General features: G+C 41.4%; 1 protein-coding gene across 5 annotated transcripts in view; it reads left to right on the top strand.

The window, feature by feature from the left end:
• The window catches only part of SMARCA2 (SWI/SNF related BAF chromatin remodeling complex subunit ATPase 2), a 187991-nt gene that overhangs the window by 113411 nt on the left and 52084 nt on the right, over positions 1–22496 (top strand). For all 5 annotated transcript variants that reach the window (XM_025188130.2, XM_075931662.1, XM_075931661.1 and 2 more), the window contains 2 exons: positions 2397–2474; positions 12051–12269. In XM_025188130.2, coding sequence (XP_025043915.2) covers positions 2397–2474; positions 12051–12269 — 297 coding nt within the window. The remainder of the gene's footprint in view (positions 1–2396; positions 2475–12050; positions 12270–22496) is intronic.

Raw genomic sequence — 22496 nt, 5'->3', positions numbered from 1 at the left:
AATCATAGCAAGCTTTAAATTTAAATTTTCTACATTTCTCAGTCAGTGTATAATAATCCTTTAAAATTCTGGTCTTAACTGTTTTCATCAAATTTTAACCATGCCCATGCCCAGGCCCATTGTGCTACCTTAAAAATATATCAAATGAACATAAGGTTATATCGTTAAACACTCCAAAGACAAGAAATACTTAAACTCTGCCACTTCTGCATATTCATTTCAATAGGTAGTAAATTTTGAAAAACAGTGTGTGATCATATAATTCAGGGGTTGAATTATATGATCACACACTGTTTTTCAAAATTTACTACATATATTCATACAACTTCTTCCACAGTCTGAAATATATTGAACTCAGTGACACTCCTCCCATGCATAAAATTGCACATGTGCCGAAGTGTTGGCAGGACTAGGGCCTAGCTAAGATGTAGTCTGGGAATTCTTAGAAACAGCATTGAAAATCTTATCTTTGGAAAACTTCCATCAAATGTAGCATATGTCATGTAAGTACCATTTACTGTATAATTCCTTTGTAAATTACTTTAATGGATTCTCTTTCTGTCATACACAGAATATACCCAATGCATCTTATAGTTCTGTATATCTGTGGTCACAGGGGATGAGAGAGGAACTACAATAAAATTAAACAAAACTTTGAAAAATAATACGTCATTGTAGAATTCAAAATTATTGTAACGTAGAAACATGGAAGCAGAATTATGGTTTGTCTGGTCTGTTTTGATTTTTGAGTGTAAAACCATGCAACTTTATAGTTCGCTTAATATAGCGCTTGCTTTGTATGCATGGTTGGGTTTTTTGTTACGTGTTTTGTGAATTTTTTTTAAACTTTCAAACGTCTCTTATCTTGCCCTATACCCCTTTATGGGTGGCATCTCCGAGGACACTTATTCATTGATGCGTCAGAAACTCACCCAAATCTGGGACAATGAAGGTTATGTATGCTATGTATCTCATTAACCATGTAAACTGATATTTGTAAGTCCGAGGTGGGGAACCTAAAGTCTGAGGGCTGGATGCAGCCCCTGGCTTGCTTGGATCTTGTCTCCCCCCCCGCCCCTCCAAGGGCTTGTCTTAGGGCTCTCTCCACACACATCCCCCCCAAGCATCAGGGAGCTTGCACTGGCACTTCAACCCCTCCCTCCCCCCATCCTCCCACGGGGCTGGAGCGCACAAAATCGGCTCTGGTATATGTGAGGAGATGTGGGGAATGTCTTTCTCTGCAGTTGGGGGCCATATCAGTGAGGATTTTTTTTATTTTTTTGTTTCTCACTTGTGTGCAGAACTAGCAACTGATTTTTCTGTGGGTCAGTGGCTCCTGACCCAGGGTGTAAATCATAACCCAAGCTTGACCCCAGATGTCTAGTGCAATCAGTTTTTAAACGTTACTTTTGAAAGCTAGTATGTTGACAGCTCTTGGGAATGACACCCTTTCTCTGGAGAACAGATATAGCATGGGCTGGGGCAGTGGACGCTTCCTTCATAGTTCTCTGCAAATGTTCTTCCAGTCTGACTCTGAGGAGCCATCCACCTGTAAAAAGGTAAACTGGGCTCCAGGTCTGTTCAGTCTGTGTCTTCTCCTCTGAGACTGCTATTAAAGTTGCTAGTTCTGATGTGCAGACTTGTCATCCAGTAAGCGGACTTAAAATATCAATGCCTTTCACAATAATAAATATATTTCGAGTGGGAATTGAGCACTGATCATGCGAAAGTAGGTGTTGTGACTGTACATAAATAATACATTTTGAATGGAATGCTGGATTCTAGATTTATTTTGCCAGTGAACGGAGTTTGGGTTTTGTATGTGTGTATTAAGGAACTTCTTTGTCAAGTAGCAGAAGGCAAAACTTTAGGTTACAGCTTATGCTGTGGCATTGGGTCAGAGAAATAAAGCTTGGCCAATTCCTTTTGCTGTGATTAGCAATATTGTTATATTAGAATTCTCCTCCTTCACCCTTGATAATGTGCAAAGAGAGCGTGGGAGAGAAGTGGCATTTTGAGGGGGCGGGATTTCCAGGAAGAGAATTCTATATTTTAGCAAAAGGAAATGTATTCATTAAGTGAAAAAATGAGCTAACAACAAGCTGTGCTTGTGACCCAGGAAAACCACAAACCAAAATTTCCTGGTTGCACATTTGCTCATCTCTTCATACTTTGCTTATGAAGGCGGTAATAAGGCCCAATTGCATTTTTGATCAGCTCAAGCCTCAGAGTCGCCAATCAGCTAGAGGCTCTCAGTTTTAGCTTTCATTTGAGTGTTTCACATGTGTCATCCTTGGGGAGAAAGAAGGTCACGGCAGCACTGACCTGGTAGGAACTGTTGCGTCAGATAAGCCACTGCTTTGCATGTCCATATATCTTTTTCTCTCTGTCACTAGGAAGAAGATGAAGTTCCTGATGACGAGACTCTGAATCAGATGATTGCGCGACGTGAAGAGGAGTTTGATCTCTTCATGGTAAGGGCACTATCGTGATTAATGGTATAGCTTTTTCCATAATCTCTTCCTGTAAACACTTTGTTGCTAGAGCTGCTATTCTTTTGGCGTTTAAACTATAGAATGGTGTTGTGGGAGAGGAAGGAGCATGTACTGATTTTTGCTCCCTAGTTGATTGAGAATGTAATCTCCATGGAAAATGGAGCAGCTTCGCTGGATGACTACAAAGGGGTAAGTCCTGAAGAATGGTAAAGTGGTAATGCAGTAATGTCCACTGTATTCTAAATCATACACAAGAGGGGCAAGAGGATTCAGAGTTAGCTTGGAAGAATTAAGTGCATATCAGTCGGTCAGTATTTCTGGCTCTGATTTTTTGAGACTGTGTTCCATTTTTAAATGACTCTTCTTCTGTTGTTCTATACCAGGTTGCTAGCAGGGGAAAACACAATAGTTTAACTAATGGTATATTAGAGGCTTATGGTGGTAGTCATTAGTTAGGATCATCATAGGATCAGTTTGGCTTGTCTTCACAGAGAAAGTATAGCAATTCTTTAAGCAGGACTAGATGATACAGAGATCCAAATGCCAGCATCTGGTCTGCTTTAGCACTTCCATCATTGTTAGTAGCAGGGAAGCAGCACTACTAGGAGAATTGCTAAGAAGTTCTGCATAAGCACACTGATTGGATTGGCCAGTTTGTGAGCATCCTAATCAGAGTTTGCTGAAGGAGCTTTCACACGGTCACATGCAAGGGCCTGGCAGAATCCCAGACCCCGTGTGCATATAACCCCTGGAGCACATACCCAAAAGGGGGAAGTGTGAAGGTGGAATAGTTGCCCAACATACCCAGAAAGCTGGGAAGGAATGGAGTAGCTTGAGAGACAGTCCCTGGGGTAGTATACCTGCACATCACCTCTCGGGGATCAAGAATGTGCCTTCAAGCTCAGCCTGTACACAAGTGTGAATCATCACTTGTACCAAACTTCAGATGGCAGAGGCAACATTTCGCTTGTGCGGCAATGTACCATTTTGCTAATAAACTGCAACCGCAGCCCTGCTGTGTTCTACTGAACGTTACCTGAAAGCACCAGTGAGCATTACTTCTTGTTCCCAGATGATTCAATAATGACTAGCTCCTCCTCCTCTTTGGTACTGGAGGATTTCAAAGCATACCAGGCCTTTTCCCATTATGTGGCTGCTTCCATGGGCATTCAAGCAGAATTCCTGCAAAAGAACACATATATTATTAGATATCCTGCATCTTATGTTCTTATCTATCTGCCCCCGGCAGAGATGCCCTATTAATGATGCACTCCTTGAGCCTAATAAAGTCCTTCAGAGAACGCCAGCTTTGTTACACTGGCAGAAAATTACTTCAAAAACTGCTACTCCACTCCGGTGCAGAGATGTATTCCAGTGCTACTCCCATCCAGCCCCAAATTCCCTGGTTGTAGCAGACCTGGCAGGGCAGTGTGAAGTCCATTAAAAGATAAGGACTCTAAACAAATGGACCCGATGGGCAATAAGGTTTATACCTCCTTTTCCTTACAAATGCAGATAGCTAACCAGCAGGCATTGCTGTCCAAGTATGACTTTAAGAACTGGATGGCTCTCTGTTTCCAGACCAGCTGCCCGAAACACAGAGAGGAATTTTGGGTATATATTACCATTTGCTTGGTGTCCAAGACTTCCCTACAGTCCATGCTTGATGTCACGTGTACTTTGGCCAGAGTGATGGCCTGGGTGGTGACCATGAGAATGGTTTCCTGGCTGAAAAATTCAGTCATTCCTCCTAATGTGCAGCAGGCTATAGAGGATTTGCCTTTTGATAGACAAGCATTGTAATGGGAAAGATGGACAAGACTGCACTCCTTCAAGGACTCAAAGGCTACCATTCAATCCTATACATGCTGGTGGTGCAGAGTCACCATTATGGTAGTCAACAGCAGTTATAGTATTGTTTGCATCACATATTTGAGCAGCCTCTCTCTCCCCTGAGATAATGCAACTCCCTCAGAAAAGAGCATTGATCTTCTAGAGCAAGACAGTTTGGTCCAGGGTTCAGACAGTCCATGCACTCTCCCAATGCCATTTTGACTCCTTGATCCAGAGTAGTATTCCAGTTCTTGCTACTTTCTCCCCATCTACTCCATTTGGGCACAGGCAATGTGCTTTCAAATGCTTGGGGCTCACTCACCACGCACAGCTGCGTCCTAAGCTACGTAAGATCATGCTATGCCATCCAATTCTTTTTTCATCACTCCCTTCACTCTTCCTCACTATTCCTTTTTCAGGGACTCTTCTCACAACATACTGCTCCAGGAGCAGGTTTCTTTCTACTGGCTTTTGGAGTACAGGAGGAGGTTCCACCAAAAAAACCAGGGCCACTTCTGTTTCCAGTAATTTCTGGTACCCAAATCCCAGGAAAGAATAAGACCCACATCAACCTTTTCGGTCTCAACAAATATGACATACCAGAGGTTCTGAATGGTTACTCTATTGACTGTTCTCCCTGTGTGGTCCCTGAATGACTGGTTTGCTGCTCTGGACTTCCAGGATGCCTACTTTCATGTGGTGATTTTCCTGGGCCACAAAAATTTCTTTGACTCATCATAACAGTGTACTATTGTCAGTATATGGTGCTTCCATTCGTCCTTGCGTTTGGTAAGAACCCCAGGAATAGAAACATGGTCAGATCAGGCAGAAAGGAATCCACATCTTCCAATTTTTGGAAGACCAATTATTGAAGGATAGTTACAATGAGGAAGTTCTTCCTCATGTCAGTCCTACACTACATTTGCTCAGCTCTCTGGCTCTCATTCAAAACACTGCATGGCTTTGCTGGACCCCCCCAGCAGACCAGGGAGACCGGGAGAAGCTTTTCTCGCACCGGAGGACATGGGTGGTGACCCGCCGCCCATGAGCTCCAGGGCGAGAAAAGCCCCGTTCATAAGTGCGGATCCGACATAAGTCGGATCCACGTAAGTCGGGGACTGCCTGTACTGTGTACAGATATGGTCTCCTCACCTCAAAAAAGATATTTTGGCCTTGGAAAGGGTTCAGAAAAGGGCAACTAACATGATTAGGGGTTTGGAACGGGTCCCATATGAGGAGAGGTTAAAGAGACTGGGACTTTTCAGTTTAGAAAAGAGGAGACTGAGGGGGAATATGATAGAGGTCTATAAAATCATGAGTGGTGTGGAGAGGGCGGATAAAGAAAAGTTATTTATTAGTTCCCTAAATAGAAGAACTAGAGGACACCAAATGAAATTAATGGGTAGCAGGTTTAAAACTAATAAAAGAAAGTTCTTCTTCACACAGCGTGTTGTCAACTTGTGGAACTCCTTGCCAGAGGAGGCTGTGAAGTCTAGGACTATAATAGAGTTTAAAGAGAAGCTAGATAATTTCATGGAGGTTAGGTCCATAAAAGGCTATTAGCCAGGGGATAAAATGGTATCCTTGGCCTCTGTTTGTCAGGATGGCAGGAGACCAATCGCTTGTTCATTGTCTTCGGTCCACCTTCTCAGGGGCACCTGGTGCTGGCCACTGTCAGCAGACAGGATACTGGGCTAGAAGGACCTTTGGTCTGACCGAGTACGGCCGTTCTTATGTTCTTATGTTAATGGTTCATAAATGTATGTATGCTTGTGAGGCACATAAATTGACTCACCATTGTCTGCTGTGGAATGCTGTTGACATTGGTGGTATACAATATTTATTTTTATTAAACAATACAAGCCTTTAATACTGCATGGGTGCACTTACACTGTACTCATAGCTTGAAATAATACACGCAACTTCAGCTACGCAAATTGCATATCTTATTTCGATCTAATTTTGAAATAGCTTATTTCAAAATTTGGCACTATCTACACAGTGCCAAATTTCAAAATAAATTGCTATTCTAAAATGTCCCTTAACCCTCGTGGAATGAGGGTTACAGGGATTTTGGAATAGCAAGCTCATTATTTTGAAATATATTTCAAAATAATGGGCTGGTTCAAAAAACACGGAATAGCTATTTTGGGATATTTCCAGTATCCCAAAATAGTGCCGCAGTCTAGATGTACCTTATATGAGTTACTGTGCCAAAAAAGCTGTACCTCAAAAGTTCAGTTTGTTCCCCATATTTATTTTTATGTAGAAAAGAACAATTTCTACTCAAAGATTTTGATAGAGGCTCATTAATTTAGCATATGTTTTTCTTTAAATGTTTTAAGTTATAAGATTAGATCAACATATTTTGTATTGAATTCAGATTTCATTTAAACAAGTTAATTTAAAAAAAGAAAAACTTAACTTTTTTGGTTTTGTTATTTAAATTAGAATAAATTATTATTTCAATAATAACAATCAAATCCCCTTTTTAAAAAAATGATCAATTTTTATCTGCTCTGAAGGAGAGTAAGGAGCTGACACTAAAAAGTCTAGAAATGAAGTTAACACATCCTTCCAAACCACAGGATATAAAAGTAGCTAAGGCAAGTGTTAGTGAATAAGAAATATTTTAATAGTTAATAAAGTAAGTTACTGTAGACAGACATTGATATGCAGTTCTAGTCTGAAAGTTATGCTTATATTAGCATTGGCAATAAGGGTTCTATATTTGCTTTCTCTGAAATTTCAAGACCAGGTGTTCTCTGTTAACAAGTAAAAAGTTTTTTTGTTTGTATCTGCCAGCCCTATACACTCTGCCTTGGGATCTCAGTGGAATTGGGGAGTTTGATTGTCACGCATCATCACCAATAATAAAGATTATTCTTTCACTGATACCTGTGCATTCCTGTTCCCTTCAGTGAGGTTGCCCAGGTTGTAAGTGGAATTTAACATACTATTAAATTGATACATAAGAAGGAATAGAATTTAGCTGCCTGTCTCAGCTGAGCTAAGAGATATAGAAGGTAGTAATGTATTTAAGTCATGAAAGTGAGCAAACTGAAAACAGATGGGAGTTGATTGATTTAGCAAGAAGACACCATTCGTACACTGGATTTTCAGATAACTGTTCTTTACCCAAAATCCTCACATGCAGCTGAAGAGCATGCAAAACTGCTCAGGAAAGGATATGCAAAAGTGGCTTTTGCTTCTCTGATTAGGACTAATTGTGTGTCTGGCCAGCGCACCACAGCATATCTCCAAAGAACCTGAAGGGGCTGATATGACAGCTAGTGATCAGTGAGATGTGAAGAAACTGTAGCCACATTATTTTCCTGGCCTTGCTTCCTGTGCTGGCAGTGATGCAGAAGGGTGTAGAAGCTGGTTAGCAAACCAAATGAGTCTACTGCCCTTATGTGGTTCTCTTATCAATTACACTACAGCGCATCTGTGACTAGCCACATTACAACATCCCAGTATCAGGCCTTCATGTTGAAAATATTCTTTTGAACTATTATTAATGAAGAATAGTGAATAGGTTTACATCATAGTCTCTTAAAATGGCCAAGTCTATAGCAGTAGAAAACAAGGTACTGTATCTGTATCTGAGATATTCAGGATGCCTAAATTCTTCCTGTCTCCACACCATTTCTGCAGACACAGAAAACCTTTCCTTACTCAGAAATACTTCTCCATAGGATACACTCACTGTACCAAGTCTGTATTATTATTTCGATATGGTACGATAATCAATGGAGTGACTTTCCTCTTTTTATCACATAATTATATTCTTTTCGAATCTTTTCAACACTGTATTGCACACATGCAGCATTGCATGCCCAGAAGCTGAATTCTGAACAGACCCACCTCTTGGGTCTTTTGAGATTTACTATAAGCTTTCCCACACCACCTGGATCTCCTAGTCAGTAGCGCCAAGTCAAGAAGTACTGCACTTAATCCTCTTTCAGTGTTCAGTGTAAGATTTATAGCCAGATGTCAAGGAAAATGGTTGCCTCATGTTTGAAAGGTAGTAATAAATTGAAATTCTTTCTTGCTTTTAGGTCATTACTTATAATTCTGCCAAAGGTACTTAAAGGTGACTTGTGCATAATAAAAAGAAATTCCAGCATTTTGTCAAGTTTCTTTTCCAATGTGGAATTAGATATTAAAGAAATTGCCTAGGCAGTGGTTCATAACCTGGAGTTTATGGCCAGCATCAGACATCAGACAGAAATCTTTTTTATTAAAAAAAAGATAATGCCAAAGTCCTGTTGCTTTTGTGGGTGTACCGTTTCAATAAATAAATGTATCCTCTCATGCAGTACTCATTGGAGTGCTGTCCAGCATGCAAGACAAATGTCTGTGAAACTAAAAACTCTACATTCTCTACCTTTCAGGTTACTATCAATAAGCGCTTATCCAGGGTCACCTTCCGTTCTTTCCAGTTATTTAACATTCAAAATAACTATCATCCTTCACTTCTTTTTCCTCTGTCTCCTTTCTCATCCACACACCACAACTGTTCCTAAAGCTGGTCAAAACCTACCTTGAATTTATGGAGGAGAAATGACACAGAGGGGAGTGTAAGTTTTTTACCTAAGCTGGAGTAACTCTGACCACTTTAAATGCTTTCAAGCACATCTGTCCCCTGAATCAACAAAGAAAGAATTATGTGTTTTCCCTCTCTTTTGCTATATGTGTAGTGATAATTAGCAGTTGTGAATATTGTGAGCAATCCCTAAACCTCATCTATTACTGACTTTTCTTCTCACTTGCTGCAGGTGATAGCACCTATATTTTCTGGTTGCACCACTAGCAAGAAGAGGAAAATAATTTTCAGTTGAGAGGTGTGCTACTGAAATGTTTATTAGTGTGTTGCAACAAATCTAAACAAAATAAGGGAAAATATAAATTTGTTTTTAGTTGAAGTATATATAAAGCCATGTCTAGAACTATTTTTAAATTTAAGTAACACCTAATCTAAAATCAACCTTTGAAAAGGACCCAAAAAGTTTGAGTTGATACTTTAGTTGTGTTACTTTAATTAATTTTCCTTCTCAAAACTACAGTATCCGTGTATTGTTTCCTTATGCTAAAAATACGTAGTTGTTCATTCCAGATGAGAACTATTCCCTGTGGCTATGTCTGTACTTGCACCCTAATTCAATCTAGGGATGCAAATGTAGGCCATCAAAAGAGTCAATGAAGCGGGGATTTAAATATCCCGCGCTTCATTAGCATGATCTCACCGGTGCATTACTCCGATCAACAGCTGTGTTGAAAGTGAAAGTGTGCGCCGGGACGCAATAATTTGAACCAAACTCCTCCTCATTTTTTGAGTAACGTTAGTTTGAACCAAAGGGTTTGGTTAGAACTAATGCGTCCCGGTGTGCACTTTCACTTTCGAAACAGCTGTTGATCTGAGTAACGTGCTGGCGAGATCATGCTAATGAAGCACAGGATATTTAAATCCCCGTTTCATTGACTCTTTCGAATGCCTACATTTGCATCCCTAGTTCGAATTAGGGTTCAAGTGTAGACATACCCCGTGTTGCTCACTTTTAGGACCAACACAGTTGTAATATAAAAGGAATAGACTGCCTATTGTATAGGTGAGCGGTATAAGGTGTTTTTTAAGCTGATGGTTTTAGACCTTGATCATGCAAACAAGTGCATACTTAACTTTAGTTACATGGAAGTATTTTCAGTATAGGTGCCTGAATCACTACGTTAGTTTCAGGCATCATTCAGGTGGCAGTGGGTGCATCTGTATAACCTCTGTATAGTACCAGAGTTATAGTAAACCATGGTAGAACAGTTAATTGTTTTATCTGTCTGTCACTGACATATTGGAAGATTTGACCATAGGTGTCCCGGTAATACAAGGCCATTTCTGAGTAGTTTTGGGGGAAACAGAATCCCCCTTTGCAGTCTTTTGTAGTCAGGCTCATTGAGAGTGGCTTAACTTTTTGCCTCTCACATTTTCCCTCAGGAAAGGAGCATAATTAATATGTATTTTAACTTAGCCTTTCAATCCATGTCTTGCAAATAGCAAATCAAACACTTCTACAAGGGTAAAAATTAATTATTTAAAGGATGCTGATGTATGCAACTTTTGGGAATAGTGTACTTTACTAATCCTTGCTACTAAGCAATCAAAACAAGCCTGTTTGAGGCCTTTTCTCTCATTATAACTGTACATTCATTACCAGACCTGCTAAGAATTGAAACCAGTTCTAAGTTGCCAGTTCTTTAATACAGAAATTGTTGCATTTCAAAAGAGGAATAGAAAAGTCTGTGTAAAGCAGAGTTATATCTAAAATCAATGCAATGTAGGTGGTTCAAGACAACAGCATGACTGCTTGTGCTTTGGTTATCCCAGAGGTGTGAAAGGATGAGGCTCTTCAATTTGCACTAGATATATGATAGTGCATAGCCACAACAGGAGTAAAAATGGATTGTTTATGAGTAAAAAGGCTTGTAACTAATCTGACCACAGCTATAACTGTTTTTCAGTGTTACATTTTGGCCATTTTTAGCTTTTTGTTAATTGGTTTTTCAAAATATGAAGTCCAAACTTTTTCAACCACCTAATGGTCACCTACTTAGTTTACAGGAATTGGGACTTCAAATCCCATATGCAACTTTGAAAATCTCAGCTGTAATGTCTACTCCACTTTATGGAATAATTGTTTGGCAAGTATGAAAATAATCCAGTCGTTTCTTTTAAGTCATTAAAAAAAATAGCGTTGCAACACAAACTTTTTAGTAGCATAATCCGATAGGTTTTAGGTATTTAAATTTGTCGTTGATGCTACAAGTGGCTAGCATTCTAGCTCTGATAACAAAAAGACAAGGTGTACTCTGAGTAAGACTGAGGTATAAGAACTTGTTTATTCTAATTTCACCTATTGCAGCTTTCAACAAAGTTTTCCCCTTCAGTAAAGTAAGAATAACATCTCAAACAGTTGTTATCAAATAATTCTAGTGTTTGTAAGTCACTTATATCCGTGATAAGATTGGAAAATATATGCAAAAGAAGAGAAGCATTTTAAACAGTAACTATCCCACTACCACGGCCTGGTTTTTATGGGTGCTAAATATCTGCTCCTCCGATTACTTCAATGAGAACTGTGGGCTCTCAGTACCTCAGAAATAGAAGCCACTGTATAATAACAAACCTGATTAGAAGATTCATGATCAGTTGTCATGAACAATTATTCCTCCTTAATAATACACTATAGGGCTGTGTCTACATTGGCACCCCTTTCCGGAAAACGGATGCTAATGAGACCAGTCGGAATTGCAAATGCCACGGGGGATTTAAATATCCCCCGCAACATTTGCATGAACATGTAGGAATACTACTTTCAAGTAGGAATAAGGGATCTTCCGGAAAAGGGCTTATTTTCCTCAAGATCCCGTCTAGACGGGCGCTTTTCTCCGGCAAAACCCCGAGCCGGAAAAAAGCAGCAGCCATGTTCATGCAAATGCCACGGGGGATATTTAAATCCCCCGCGGCATTTGCAATTCCGACTGGTCTCATTAGCATCCCTTTTCCGGAAAGGGGTGCCAATGTGTAGACACAGCCTAGCAGTGTGGAGAATTGGGGAGAAAATGTAGTCAGTCTGATTTTAAAAGAACATTATGTAAAATTTCATACAGTATTAAATGCCCAGTTTCCCTTCATGGTGTTAATTACTATATTGACTGCCCTTGCAGCGTATGGACATGGATCGCCGCAGAGAAGATGCCCGAAATCCTAAGCGCAAGCCTCGCTTGATGGAGGAGGATGAGCTTCCCTCTTGGATTATTAAAGACGATGCTGAAGTAGAGAGGCTCACATGTGAGGAAGAAGAAGAAAAAATATTTGGGAGAGGGTCTCGTCAGCGCAGGGATGTGGACTACAGCGATGCTCTCACAGAGAAACAGTGGCTCAGGGTATGTCACATTTTTCCTTTCTGATAGCTGCTATTTGTTGGTTTGGCAAGGGGTGGGCATGGAGGTAGGATTTGTCAATAAAAATGATAAATTTGGAGAGTTGGAGTTAGAGTAATGTGTCTGTAGACTGAAAGTTGCACAAATCGATTTGTAATAGTTAAGGTCATTTACTCTTATGAAGTTCAGTTGCTGGAGCCAGGCACTATTGCTACATCTGGAATTAGTGTTGTTCTCTGTGTTGCAAATATTCTTTTGATACAGAGCTAGATCTTCGTCTCTCACATACAATTGTAAAGTTTCAGTGATACAGATGCTTTTTCATGTTGTCTAACAAGCATGGATTACTGCATTCTGAGCTGGGAAAAAATAAGAACCAAAAACACGCTGACCTTTATTAGAAATCCAGAAAACAAGGGAAAAGTTCTCACACTTCTTTCATTCCCACATGTCTGTGCATTTCCTGGTTTCAGTGAGAGCAGAAAACTTCCAAAAGAACCTAACTGCAAGATTTGCAGGCAAGAGAATCTTGGCTCAAGAATCCAAACTTAGCTGATTATTCACACCAAACTTCTGGTTCTGTTGAGGCTTCCCTATCATCCTGTGCTGACACCTAATAATCCTTTGTGAATAGAGCTTTTCAGTAGGTTATTTGTCTGCGGCGGTAGGGAGTTGATGTTTAATCTGCAGAAAGTGTTTCCATAACCATGTAAGAGACTTTTAGCATTTGTTTCTCAACTAGAATTTCCAGAAAGGGATGATAAATGTATATCTTTTTAGTCAGCAATTTGCACATACACAAATACTGTGTACTTGAGTAAGAAGGCTGTGATCTATTAAGGTATTACAATTGTATATCACTGTGACTGAAGAGAGCAGCAATGGACACTGCAAATGTGAGCATATATTCAAATGTGAGCATATATTCTAAAGCTAACCAATTAGTGAGAGTGCATAGCGGAAAGAGAGATCGTGGTGTACAATCACGAGGTAGGTACATGGCAGACACTGCTGACCTACATGGCCTCCATCCAAACATGGATGCTTTTAGCTAGAGTTTGTTTACAAGAACACTTAGTTCACAGCAAGCTAGTGTGTGAATCTATCCCAAAGCTCGTGTGCTGTGCACTTACTATCCATGTGGATCCTGCTGATGTGTTTCAGAGGACTAGATCAAAGCACTCTAACAAACAGTATGTGTTAGCACGGTCCATGCACACAGTCAGTCTATGGCGGACTAGTGCACATCAAAGTTTTCAGTAAACTGTTCATTTAGACAAACCCCTAATCTGCATTATGAGGCATGAAGCTAAAGAGCAGAGCCAAATCAGAACTGGTGTGCAAAGAGGATGTAAGTTAAAGCCATTGCTAAATGAGTGTAAATCTAGGCAGTTTAAGAGAATCTAGCAGAGTTTGCACATTCAGAGGTTAGAGGAAGGTGTACATAATGTCAGCTTAGGCTCCATTCAGATTCACCCAGTTTCATTTCATCCTAGGAGTGCTCTTGTCACTGCTAATGATTTCTTGACTATTCTAACTACTGTATTCTGTAGTGATATAAAATCCCGATCAATCAGTTAACCAGTTAAATGTTAAATTAACCCAAAGTTTAACTGGTTCACAATCTATGTGGGATTCCCGTCCCCAGGCCCACACGGGGCAGGCTTCCAGGTCCTGCTCCCAGTCCCAGCTGCCAATCTCATGGTTGGACTGCTGGCTGGTGGCCCCGTGCAGGGGGCATAGTAGGTTGGAGCAGCCCTCTGCAACTGGGGAACCGGTTAGGGTTGCCTGATAAGCATCACCGGTAACTGGTTAACCAGTTCCTGTTCACACACCTATTATGGTATTGCATAACACTTGTGCACCTGCTGCACAGTAAGGCAACCTTGACTTCAGGTGGGTATTGGGGAATTGAATAATCTGACATTTGGTCCATTTTACTAGATGTTTTGATTTGACTGTTTACAATTTATCATGTGGGGAATAGCAGAGGAGAGAGCTGTGTTGTCTTCTCCATTCAATTTTGCCTTTATTTGACCAGAAAGTTTCCTACATCTGGAGTACCTAAGGGATTACAGAAGATGAAATCTATAAATGTATACAATTGTCAGACTTTATAATTAGCTTTACCCCAACACATTTCCATTATAACATGATCTCCTGAACACTGGACAGAAATTTTAGATCTACCGTTTATTGCTAATTAGAATTTATAAACAATAAACTGCTTTAAAGTAACACTTAGGCCTTCCAAAAATACACACAATCCAGTAAATTCTAAATTTAGAAAGACATTTTGTCTTTAATTCATACCATTCTTACCTCTCACAGATCTGCTACAATAAATACTTCAGCCTGCTTGCCATATGAGGGCAGAACTAGACCTGTCAACCACTGGCAGCTACAGAATGCCCCATATTTCCCTCCATTGATCTGCTTCACAGAGGGTCAGTGGCTCCCTAAGATCACCCTTATTTTATATTAGGTTGAGTAAGGGTTTATTGTTATGTGGGAACTTTGTAGATGTTCCTTTTACATTTAGTCATAATAAGAAATTTTAAGGTATTATTTTGTAGCCAGCGGCCAGTAGCCATTTTGTAGCTAGGGCTCTTAGATTGATCTTGTAGCGGTTTTCATTAGGCAATAGAGATTTCCTCAGTGGGGTGTCTGCCTTATGTTCATTATTTGTTCCAATTTAGGCTATCGGCTAATCTAATCCTAATGGAGATTTGATTTATCCAAGCTTTGTTGGTGGCCAAGAAGTTGTGTTATAGGAGATAAGATAGATATCTGCAAAATTAGGCAAAAGTTGTTGTATGCAGAACGATCCATCTCACACGCTATAGATGAATCTTTGCTGATTTCCATTAGTCCTTGTTCCTCTCCCCCTTCTTTATTACATGCCTAAGGTTTTTATATCAAAGGTCAGAGACTTGCTGAATATTTATTTAATAGACAGATAAGTGATTATTTGCCCAGAGGGCTGGAAGAAAATTGCATTCCAAACTAAATGGTGTGCTCTGTGGCAGTGTTCCCTCTAAGAGTTTCCATCCATGAGCAGAATGAGTTTTGTTTTGTGCACCAATATTGAGGTCATGTGCGCATGTTCGGATGTGTGCCACTGTGGCACCCAACTTATAAACCTCTCCCTTTCCCCTCTGCTGTCATGTCTTCCATCCTCCCCTCGCCCCATCTTCTTCCCTGCTGCTCCCCTCCACCCCTCACCCTCCTCTGCTGTCCTGGCGTCTGCCCTTCTCAGTCCTGGGACCTGCACTCCTCCCCATCCTCTATGGCCCCTACACCTGCCCTTCCCTTCCTCCCTGGCCAACCCCTCCTCAAGCCCCCCTTTGATCAGCTGTAGCTGCCCCTCTACACACCTGCTCTGCCCTCTGGTGCACTCCCCTCCATGTGTCTGTGCTCCTGCTTCACCCCAATGATCCCCCTAGCACTCGCACCTTCCTGATTTCTGTATATTTAGTTCTCATTTAACATTCTTCCGGCAGAAAGGAATATTGAACAATATGTTGCCCTCCCTCTGGTGGAAAGTGCTGCAAGTCTTCACCCATTATGGTTCTATTGATAGCAGGTTGAGAGAGGAAATTAAGCTAGCCTCTGGCTTGCAATTTTGTATGGAGCCTGAATAGTTGTTTATATTACATGTACTGAAGTCAAGCTGTAGTTGAAAGAAATTCCATTGAGAAATTCCATTTAATTCCAGAAATTAAAAGAAAAAAGGTGTCCTGACCAGTGTTCCCTCTAATATTTTCTTTTGGGCGGGTTGAAATTTCTTGTGTACCACCAATATTGAGGATTTATGAGGATGTGCAGTGTGTCCCTGTACAAACAAAAAACCTAGATATAAATATATATATTTTAAAGAGTCCATAAGTATGGAAGACAATATATTGAAACAAGGAACATTAGAATGAGAACTAAACATGCAGGAATCAGGAACTTCCAGCCCCAGGAGCAGCCGTGCCGCAGCCCTGACTTCAGCTCTAGCACACAGGGCAGCTGCCAGCCACACCAGGCAGCCACCACACGGCCATGGCCCCCCTCTCCAGCCCTAGGAACACCAGAGAGCTTCCCAGCTCAGCTCTCACTTCCCCACCAAGCCCACCACTACCACCAGCTTATCTTTTTCCAATGGTAGGACAGTGGACCTAAGTAGTACAGGACTGTAGGCATACTGCTGCACAGCTCTGCTAAGGAGGTGGGCGGGACTTATATTCTTTCTACACATCCGTGCAAGTGTGCACCCTGGAGGGAACTGTGGTCCTGACTAAGGATGTTAACTAGCGATTAATTTACTAGTCAAGTAGTCGATGGATTTTCCATTGACTAATCGATAAGCACTTCTGCATTCCGCTTTTGAAATGTACAAGAACCCCAGTGGGGGCTCTTGTGCATTTCAAAGTTGGAACCTCATGTGGAACCCAGGGCCAACGGGAAGTCCCACTGACTCCGAGCTGCACACGGGCGCTTCTGCTTTGAAATGCCCAAGAGCCCCAGTAGGCAGCGTGCACTGAGCCTGGGGTCATCTGGGGAGTCGCCAGCTGATTCCAGCCTCCAAGCTGCTTTGAAATGCCATGCAGAGCCTGGGGTCAGTTGGGGAGTGTGCAGTTGATCCTGGGCTCCACCAAGCATTTCAAAGCAGCAGCACCGCTTGGAGCCCAGGATCAGCTGGGGACTCCCCAGCTGGCCCCAAGCTCTGTGCAGTGCTGCTGCTTTTAAGTATCCCCCTCTTCTGCCCCTCTTCCACTACTTGCTGCCTCTTATCTGATAGAGGCGGAGGGGGGGAGAGGACGAGTGACTAGTCAACTATCCTGTTGACTAGTCCTTTATATCGCTAGTCCTGACTGCTACTTCCAAGTTACAATTAAATTAAAACTAATGATACTCTTTAGATGAAGGGTGCTTTAGAGGAAGGGAGCTTTCTTTCTTTAAACAGTCTTTTAGAAAATAGTTTGAAACATGAATGAAAGCCAGAGTAATTTACCAGTTTATTGTTAAGCAAATAAACTGTCCTTACTCTGCTGGCTATCTTTTGCATTAAGTAATTTGAGGAAGTATCAAAAGTAAAAGTGTTGTCTGAACTTAAACACTCCTTGAAATACTCCTTTGTATTTAGGATGGGTTCTCAGGAAACAGATTCATAGTCCCAGAAACGGATTTTGTGGTGGGAAGTCATGAAAGGGAAAATTCTGAGTGGCTATTTAGGAGAAACAAAAAGCAGTAAAACATCTTATGGCTTGTCAATGAGATACTTTTTGGTTTGTTTTTAAAGAATATCTTAAATATTACCGTAGTTTCTATTGGTGCCCTAAATACATTCTCCTCTAGTAAACATTAGGCTAATAATGTGACAGATGTGTAATAGGGCACACCTTTATGCAAGGCAGAGATAGGTTAATGAGCTAGTCAGTAAAGGCCCAATTAACCAAACTTAAGACACCTGGAGCAGGAAGCAAACAAAAGTAAGAGGTCCAAACCACCCTTGCAGTTGGAAGGAAGGAAGTAAGTAAGTACAGATGTGGAGGGCTTAGTGAGAGAGAAGGCTGATTAGGGGCAAGAATGCGAAGACCTAGTGCCTAGCAGATGTTTGAGAGCAAGAGGAGTGTTTAAGTTTGCGTTGTTGCATAGTTGTTTTTGACTTTAGGGGCCACAGAAGAGTAGAGCAGTTAGAGGCCTACTTGGAGAGTTAAATCTGTGCAAACCCAAAGAGAAATTGATGCTGAGTGGCTGCTACACTGCCCAACACTACAGGGAGGTGCTTGGATAAGGACTGTTCTATAAGAAACATCCTCTGGTAATTTTAAACACAGCATTGAGAGAAGCCATGTTGAGGACCTTAAACAAAATAAGTTGCATACTGTTAAAACAAGGTTTTTCAGACAGCTTGTTTTGCTAGATTGAGTTGCTAAAGGCCAGCTAAAGGGCCAGCCAACATGAACTGAAAGTACAGGTTCTCTTAACTAAAAGTTCTTCATTTTGTTTTTGTTTTTTGTTTTTGTTTTTCCCGCCTCCAGGCAAAATTTTGGAATGTTCAGTTATCTGAGCCTGCAGTTTAGGTAACTGGGATGGCATTGCTTAAACTGAAATTCAGAACAGCTACTGAAACAGTGAGGCTTAAATTGTTAAACCTTTCCCAGACTTCCGCAAAAAGAGAAAATCCTCTTTTAAAGACTTAAAAGCACAAAGATGGACTAGTATTTTGGGATTATCAGAAAAAAGCACACTTAAAAATAGATTTCCAGAATGTGTTCAAAACTTTTTAAAAAAAAATCTCTTCACTAACAGCATCTTTCTGCTTGAGAGAGATGCTAGGTGTAGAGCACTGGAAATTACAATCTGTCTGCAGAATAACAGTACAGGCAGTAGCAATGTAAACTTCCCCACTCTGCTAATGAGCAGTACTGGAGGGTTACCTCCTTCTCTGTATCATTGTATCCTTTTTCTCTGAGAGGTTCCCTCTCTTGTACCCTGCAAATATGACTGCTATCTAAAGTAGTAAAATTCTCAAATCTTTCCAAAGATAAAACAAATCTTATCAATAATGTTAAGATGTAATCAAAATTGAGACTAACATCTTAGAAGTGGAGCAGTTAAAACTAATTAGTGTTGGATATTCATTTTAGTTAACTTTCTATTATACATATTGAGACATCACAAGATGGATCTCAAAGTGTTAGTAGCTTCTCCTACTAGGTTGTCATCATGTTGTGCTTTCTCTTCCTCTAAGACACCCCATTTAAGCTACTGCTTAAGCCATTGAGCTGTGGTATCTTAGGGCCTCTGTCTATTCTTCAGCCGGAAACTGCCTGGACTAATTGTAAACTGGTAGGATCTTTTGGATGCTTACTTCTCCCGGTAAAGAAATGAGATCTACTGTGAGTCTGTGTTCCTTATTGATACTTGCAACAGTAGAAAGGGCCTGGCACTATGGAACTTGCTGTCTGACTCCTAGAAAATGACCTTGCTGTGGCTAAGCTCCTAATTTCACATCATGGGCCCTGAGCTTCTGGGTAACAAGAGGTTGAGTATTATCTCTCCCCATTTGAGAACAGCAACTCCCAGTTTAATTGCTTGCCACAGTTGCTCACTACAGCTCACAGTCTAACACTTTAACTTCAAGACCAAGCCAAACACTGATTTATCTACTTTCAACATTGGCATAGCAGGGACAGGAAAGGGAGAGGAAAATATTTTAGCAGAGGAGAGCAACAGCTTCTGCAGGCCCCCAGGGAAGGGGTGTATCTGGGGGGAAGAGTAGCCAGCCTTCAGTGCCACCCAGAATGCAGCATCCCCACCCCCAATCCCTGAGAACCACCCAGAGTGGCACACTAGCAGCATTTTAAAAGGATTGGGACTCTCAGCCACTGCAGCATTACTGGCATCCATGAGCTCCAGGCTCTTTTGAATCACTGCAGCCTGGTGATTTAAAGTCTCTCCTCTTGTGGCAGGAGTTTACCTCCCTCAGACTTCTGGAGCCCAAAGGCTACATCTACACTGGCATGTTCTCACACCAAAACTCTTTGGTGGAAGAGTTCTTCTGCAAAAACTCTTTGGCTGCGTCTAGACTGGCAAGTTTTTCCGCAAGCACGCGCTTGTGCACAAAAACTTGCCAGCTGTCTACACTGGCCGCTTGATTTTGTGCAAAAGCACTGATGTTCTGCTGTCCAAAATCAGTGCTGCTTGCGCAAATGCTTTGACTTTCCCGTTCAGGCAAAAGCCCTTTTCCGGAAATGTATTTGCGCAAGAGGGCCAGTGTAGACAGCTAAAAACTGTTTTGCGCAAAAAAAGGCCCAATGGCGAAGATTGCAATCAGGGCTTTCTTGTGCAAAACCGCATCTAGATTGGCACAGACGTTTTTCTGCAAAAAGTGCTTTAGCGGAAAAGCGTCCGTGCCAATATAGATGCTCTTTTCCGCAAATGCTTTTAACAGAAAAACTTTTCCGTTAAAAGCATTTGCGGAAAATCATGCCAGTCTAGACGTAGCCTTCCAGAAGAGAGCATCTACACTGGCATGTACTTTTGCGCAAGAGCATCCATGCCAGTGTAGATGCTCTCTTGCACAAGAAAGCTCCGATGGCCATTTTAACCATAGGGCTTTCTTGCGCAAGAAATTCATGTTGCCTGTCTACACTGGCCTCTTGCGCAAGAACAGCTGTGCAAAAGGGCTTATTCCTGAGCGGGAGCATCAGAGTTCTGACGCAAGAAGCCCTGATCTCATACATAAGAACGTCAGTTTACTCGTGCAAGAACAGTCAAACGTTCTGTTCCCCAGGCAGGGCTTTCCCTTCCCTCTGCACCTGCAGGAGTCCCTCCTAGTACCTGACAGCATCTCTACTCTCCAGCAGTGCATACTATTAAAGAGAAGGCTTTTAATGAGTTCCAGCCAGTGCTCGATTGGCTCCAGGTGTTGCAATCAAACCAAACTGTCTCATTTGGTTCTAGCAGGTTCTTGATTGCCTCCACGGGGGACTCAATTAATCTGGAGTAGACTTTGTTTGATTACCAAGGAATAGGGTTGCCAGATGGTTGAACCAAAAATACCAAACACTCCCCTCTCTTACCCCCCCCCCCAAAAAAAGAGGGAAAAATTCTGTTGAGGAAAAAAAGGGGGGGGGGTGCCAAAGTTGTTGAACGCAAAAAATAATTATTATAATAATAATAATAAAAAACATTAAAACAGCATGGCCCCTTTCAGAGTGAGTGCAGAGTTAGAATACGGATAGGAACAGGGGAGTGGTTGAGCACTAAGACCCAGGGAAGGCATTGCTTCTCCCTTGGTCTTTAGGCTTTTTTGCTGGTGGCCATTTTGTGTTCTTGTTCAAGCCAGAACTTAGCTTCCCTGCGGAACCAGGTAAGCAAGGAGGCGGAGGGCTGGGGGTGTTGGAGGCTGGGGGCTGGGCCCGGGCCCAGGCCCAGGCGCTAGGGTTACCAGGTATCTGATATTTTCACCTCCTGGCTGGGGAGAAAAAAAAATCAGAAAATACTGGACATTTTAGGTGTCCGGTATTTTCTAATTTTTTTTTTTTTTTTTACTGGACAGGAGGCGTAAATACCAGACTGTCCAGGTCAATACCGGACACCTGGCAACCCTACCAGGGAAACAGGGACTTGTTTATTAACCTGAGGTTAATATACCTATGGTCTGTTACTTTCTTGTAGCCATCTGACCTGACCCCTTGTTACTATTACAATTAAGTGGTTACGTTAATTCTTCTCTTACTATTTCCTCTTTGAGAATGAAATCGGCCACTGAATTTAAATTCAGTATTTTCAATAGGTGGTTAAAAATCCACTGTTATACATTGACCTTCAGCTAGAGGGTGTGTTGGCCTTTACAAAACCATGTTAGACAAAACCAAAATACTGAACATTTAAGGCCCTGATCTAGCAATCACTTATGTGGGCATGTGACTTTACTCACAAGAATAACCCTTACTTATTTAATAGCACTTCTCAGGCTTTCAAGTAACCATGTGCATAATTGTTTAGAGCAAAAAGGGGGTTAATATTTAATCTATATTAAAAACTTTCTCTTCATGGTAAGGATGTTAAAGAGCGGGTATTTGTCTAATCGCATAGTCAATACAGTTTGTATTGACTATATGTTTAGTCGATAAGGGGAGGCACTCTGCAGAGCCACAGTGGAGGTAGCTCTTGAAGCTGGCACAAGCCGGGACTTGGCAGTCCTGGCTTGCACCAGTTCTGGGACCGCTGCAGCTCTGTCTTTTAAATGTAGTAAGATCCACCTGCCTTTTAAATGCAGCCAGAGCCACATGCGGGTTGGTCCAATTTCCATCCCACCCCACAATCATCTGCTCCCCCCCTCCCACTGCCTCTGATAGAGAGGCAGCAAGGGGTGGGGAATGTCAGTAGTGGACTAATCAACTGCTCTTTTACATCCCTACGCATGGCATAAAATATTTGTCACTTCAAAGCAAAATGCTTCAGTGCTTGTAAGGAAAATTATTTAGATTTTCAATACACTATTAGAGTTATTGTGAGCTTTTATGTACACAAGCCAAATTGGAGCGGGGGGGATTTTAAAGTCAGATTTTAATTTCAATTTAGACACCCATTGGTGGAATTAAAAAAAAATCCAAGCAAACAAAACCATCAGAGAAACACAAATCCTGTTATCTTGAAAGAAAACTGCAAATCCTGATGGTGGAGATAGCTGAAATACTTCAATCAGGCTGTCTTGATTTCTGAAAGTTG

This window comes from Pelodiscus sinensis, chromosome 6 (genome assembly GCF_049634645.1).
Source record: "Pelodiscus sinensis isolate JC-2024 chromosome 6, ASM4963464v1, whole genome shotgun sequence".
Lineage (NCBI taxonomy): Eukaryota > Metazoa > Chordata > Testudines > Trionychidae > Pelodiscus > Pelodiscus sinensis.
This window is presented reverse-complemented; position numbering and strand designations above follow the sequence as displayed.